Raw genomic sequence first — 4729 nt, 5'->3', positions numbered from 1 at the left:
GCAAAGTGGGGCGAAACGTTGGAAAATAAATAGTTGTAAACTATTTTTATTTCTCCTTTGACCGCAACCCTGACCATCTCCCTATATATTAATTAATATGATTAATTTTACTTTTGATTGTTCTTTATAAATTTATATATGATACTTTAAAAAATATTGCAAATTTGTCTTGATATTCGAAATAACAGGAAAAGATATTCAATTAAGCTACATAATATTCTAAAAATTAACATTAAAAAAATTGTATCATTACATTAAAATTTAAAAAACATTTCTCCTTGCAATGTTTTTTAATTAGTTTTTATATACCATAGATACTTACTTAGTAAAGTAGTAAGTACCATAGATACTTAGTAGTGGGTAGTAAACCCATCATGATTTATTTTTGTAATTTGAAATTAAGTTCTTAAATTTACATGAATTATATTCAAATTTTTTGTATTTATTTCAGCTCCTCTTAGTGCTAGCATCGAACCCTCTGTTCAAACTGTGGATTTTGGAAGACCAGCAACTATGTCTTGTAATTTCGAAGGAAACCCTGTAAAAACACTGTCATGGCTCAAGGACGGAAAAGTACTGCCTAACAAGGAAGCTATGCTGAAAATTGAATCTGTGAGAAAGGAAGACAGAGGAATGTACCAATGTTTCGTGAGGAATGAGCAAGAAAGTGCGCAAGCTAGTGCTGAACTTAAATTGGGAAGCCGATGTAAGAAAAAGTTAATTTTTATCTTGACTTAATAATTAAAATTTTAATGTTGAACTATTTTAAAACATTCTGAATGGTAATTTTTGTAAGATTGTTCTGATGTGATTTCATTCTGCTTAAAAGCACAAAGTACAGATTATTTAAATTAAATGCAATAATATTAAATATACGTAGAAATGTAATCATTACCTGTTTAAAGGAATCTAATTGCAAGTCCATTAAACTCGACAATGAAGAATAATAGGGCAAATAATAATAATAGAAACACTTAACAGATAATTACAATACCAATTAAAAAAAATAGCTAACACTCATATTTAGCTATAACACCACTAAAGGTAGCAAAACAGTGTAGCAAATTTCACATACATTACTATATTGCTATGTAGAATTTGGCGCCCAAACTAACTACTTTGAGTGTCTCACTACCATGAATGTCATTTTCTTTTTCTATTAACAAAAATGCCAATTCAGCCTTTCTTTTTTTCTTTTTCTGTTGGTTTTTTTATGTACATAAAGATATAAAAGTCAATATAAATTTTGACAGACAATACAATAACTTTATTTTTGAAATTATCATGATTGTAAAAAAATTATGAACATTAAACTTACAGTATTTATTTTAGAATTCAGTAATGGATGATGATCATTTAAAAGAATGATTGACTGCTTTATTTCTGTAGTATAAAGTGTTTTAAAAAAAAAATAGTGTTCCTTATAATAATATTTTAGTTAGAATTAGATACATTACTGATTAAATTAAACTATTTCAGTCGAACCACCATTGATTAAGGATTACTTCAATAACGAGACTCTACAACCTGGTGCTTATCTTAAACTTAAGTGTGTTGCCAAAGGAAACCCAATTCCCGAAATAACATGGTATCTGGATGGAAAGAAACTGATTAAGTCAGACAGGTATAATACAAAATACTTTTCTTATGTGTAACTTCATCTATGTTTTCTTTTTTTTTTCACTCAAAATTCATTTAATTTTAGTCCTATGGTTTTTATAAAAAGTTGTATTTACTTAGTTTGTTGACAATTATGATAAATTGGGTACTAATAGTTACTATTGTCAAAGTAATATTTAGGAAAGTAAACCATTAATCAGCTTAAATTATAAGGGCTTAAATGTAGGTAAAAATACTTCTGAACCTTTGAGGTAAAGGGCACTGTATCATATTTTCCTAGCATTTAAGGAGAGCACTTTGAACAGATAATTTCCTCCGAACTTATTTCTATAAAAGCTCCTCTTACATTTGATCTATGAGATAGTTATATATACCTCTGGGTATAATAAAAATAAAATGTGTAATAATGCTAAATAAGTAAAAATGGGCATAATTATATTTTGTCTCCGAGCTTCTTAATTCTTCATTTAATCAACTGCTCAATAATTTCATATTGCAGGCAACAAATTGGACAATATACTTCTTTGGCCAGTGATGTTATTTCTCATCTGAATATCTCGTCTGTTCAACCTAATGATGGTGGCTTGTATAAGTGTGTTGCATCTTCAAAAGTTGGAGTTACTGAGCATGCTGAAAGGATTAATATTTATGGACAACCTTTCGTTCGACCAATGGAGAAGAAAGCTATCGTCGCTGGAGAGACTTTGGTTGTAACATGCCCCTATGCTGGTTATCCTATTGACTCAATTATCTGGGAAAGAGGTAATGATTAAATTATAATAATTTAGTTTAGATCATTGTAATTATGGCTGAGTTAGTCGATAATTGATTGGTAATTATTAAACTTATTTAAGACTATAAATATTTAGTCTCATTTCTTTAGTACTTTAACAAATGCTGACAATCCTGTTTTACTTAGTCCCATTTTAAGTTGTTTTGAAATTGTATTGTTAACCAATTTCTACAAGGAACTATTTTATGTCAAATAAGATTCAAAGTTACATGACTTAAAAAAAAATGATTTTTTTTTTTTTAATAAAAGGGATCATTAAAAAATCAATTCAAATGACAAAACAGGAATTGAATTAATTTAAAAATGCTGTAAAACAGATATGATTTAAATTAGTGCTTTACCAAAAACAATACCATCTGATATGGGTGAACATTCCATTTTTTTACTCATTTTTAAAAATAATTGAAGAATAGCTTCATTTTCTTACTTCATAATGTTATTTATTCAGTTGCTCCCAATCCCCCAAGAATATCTATCTATTAAGTATTTTAAATAATATTATTTTTTTTCAACTTTTAAATAAAATAAAAAATACCTCCATAATGGTTAAACTTGTGTTGAATTTGAACTAAGTCACTTTCCAAGGAACCTGACATAAGTACGATGAACTGCATGAATGAGGACTACTCTTTCAAATCCTCCTAAATCTGAAATCCAATTACATTGAATATTTTGGAAATAAAAAATTGTAATATATTAAACGAAATTAGTGAGACAAATAATAAGTTTTATTTCACTACTTACATAATATTCCAGACGGACGAGCTCTGCCTATCAACAGGAAGCAAAAAGTTTTTCCCAATGGAACTTTAATTATTGAAAATTTGGAAAGACTGTCAGACCAAGCTACTTACACCTGTGTTGTCAAAAATTCTCAAGGATACACTTCTCGCGGTACACTTGATGTCCAAGTCATGGGTAAGTTGCCTCATATTTTAATATAGAATATTTTATTTATTAATTAAATAATTCAAGCGATAATTAAGTGAAAATTAGATTTGGTTAACAGAAAATGTTAAATGAAGTTTTGATTTGGAACACATTAAATGTAAAATGAAAATTTTTTTCTCAAAAGTCTTTTAGAATCAATTTAGACATTAGCTAAAATTTGAAAACTATAGTCAACTATTCAGATTAGATTGGCAAACCTAGCCTGATGAACCATGTCAATCTGTATTTGAAATAATACAGGTCAGGTTAGAGCCAATTAAAAAATAAATTAAATACCTGTTATAAAAAAAAAAGAATATATAGTTGATTTAATTATTCTTATTATTAATATAAATACAGTATTTATTATTTGTTTGAAAAAGTTTTAGTACAATTGATGGTTTTATTCAGAGCTCTTTTCTGGAGACATTAAGTGTCTTTAATTGTTTTAATTTTTTTTAATTAATTATAAGAAAAATGGAATAAGCCTCATTTTTAACTTGAAGGTATTATTTATTTTCTCCCTTATTTTTACCAAATGTTGAATTATTTTCATTTAATTCAACTTATAAATTATATTTAAAATCCTATACTATATAAATTAGTGTTAATTTTTAAAATATATTTATATACTACAATATATTGATTAGTAAATATCTACAATACTCTTCCATCATATCATCGATTTTACTAAAACTTTAAATTTTTAATAGAAATATTCACTATGGTAAGTATTATATGACGTAATTTATTGTATTAAATTTTTTTCTCTCCCCGATGACAGGTTAAAGGATGTTTCAAAGGATTAAGTATGTTATCTAAATTTTTCTATATTTGTATCTTATTTAGCTGATATTAATATCACAATTCAACCCTGGCAATGATAAATTCTACTCTTTACAGTCAAAATTTGCACTATGAATTTTCTTTTGATTTCTAGTTGATGATAGATTGTTTCTTCTTGGTTAGTTAGTTGGATCCATTTTTAACTTTAAATATAATTTCATATGAATAAAAACACAATATTTAAATTACAGATTTATAATATCAACACATACTTGTTTAAAAATATAATTTTAAAATTTTTAATGTACATTTAGATATAACAATAACATTAATAATTCAAAGAGACGGTAAATACTATAAAAGGAAAAAAAACCTGTACGTACTTAAGATGTTTGAAATATTAAGAAAAAAATATTTTTTTCCTATTTTTGTAATTGTTACCTTATGATTATCTGAAATAATAAAAATATACATCAAAATATTTAGAAAAAATGATTTATTTTTCATACTATGAAATATATTTTATAATAAATAACTGGTTTTACTAAATAATTCAACAACACTATCCAAATTATAGTCTCAAAACATTTATTTCATTCA

At 26.1% G+C, this 4729-nt stretch overlaps 1 protein-coding gene across 1 annotated transcript; it reads left to right on the top strand.

Annotated features, from left to right (window-relative positions):
- Nucleotides 1-451: 451 nt before the first annotated feature.
- LOC136795222 (cell adhesion molecule Dscam1-like) lies at nt 452-3643 on the top strand (the record flags this gene model as incomplete). Its single annotated transcript, XM_067045101.1, is given in 4 exon segments — nt 452-706; nt 1480-1624; nt 2120-2382; nt 3170-3643. Coding segments are annotated over 4 exon segments (851 nt in total), but the record flags the coding sequence as incomplete, so codon positions are not given.
- Between the last annotated feature and the right edge of the window lie 1086 nt (nt 3644-4729).

The sequence above is a fragment of the Halyomorpha halys genome, unplaced genomic scaffold (assembly GCF_000696795.3).
Source record: "Halyomorpha halys isolate HHAL.00 unplaced genomic scaffold, Hhal_1.1 Scaffold9533.1, whole genome shotgun sequence".
In the NCBI taxonomy this organism is placed as follows: Eukaryota; Metazoa; Arthropoda; class Insecta; order Hemiptera; family Pentatomidae; genus Halyomorpha; species Halyomorpha halys.
This window is presented reverse-complemented; position numbering and strand designations above follow the sequence as displayed.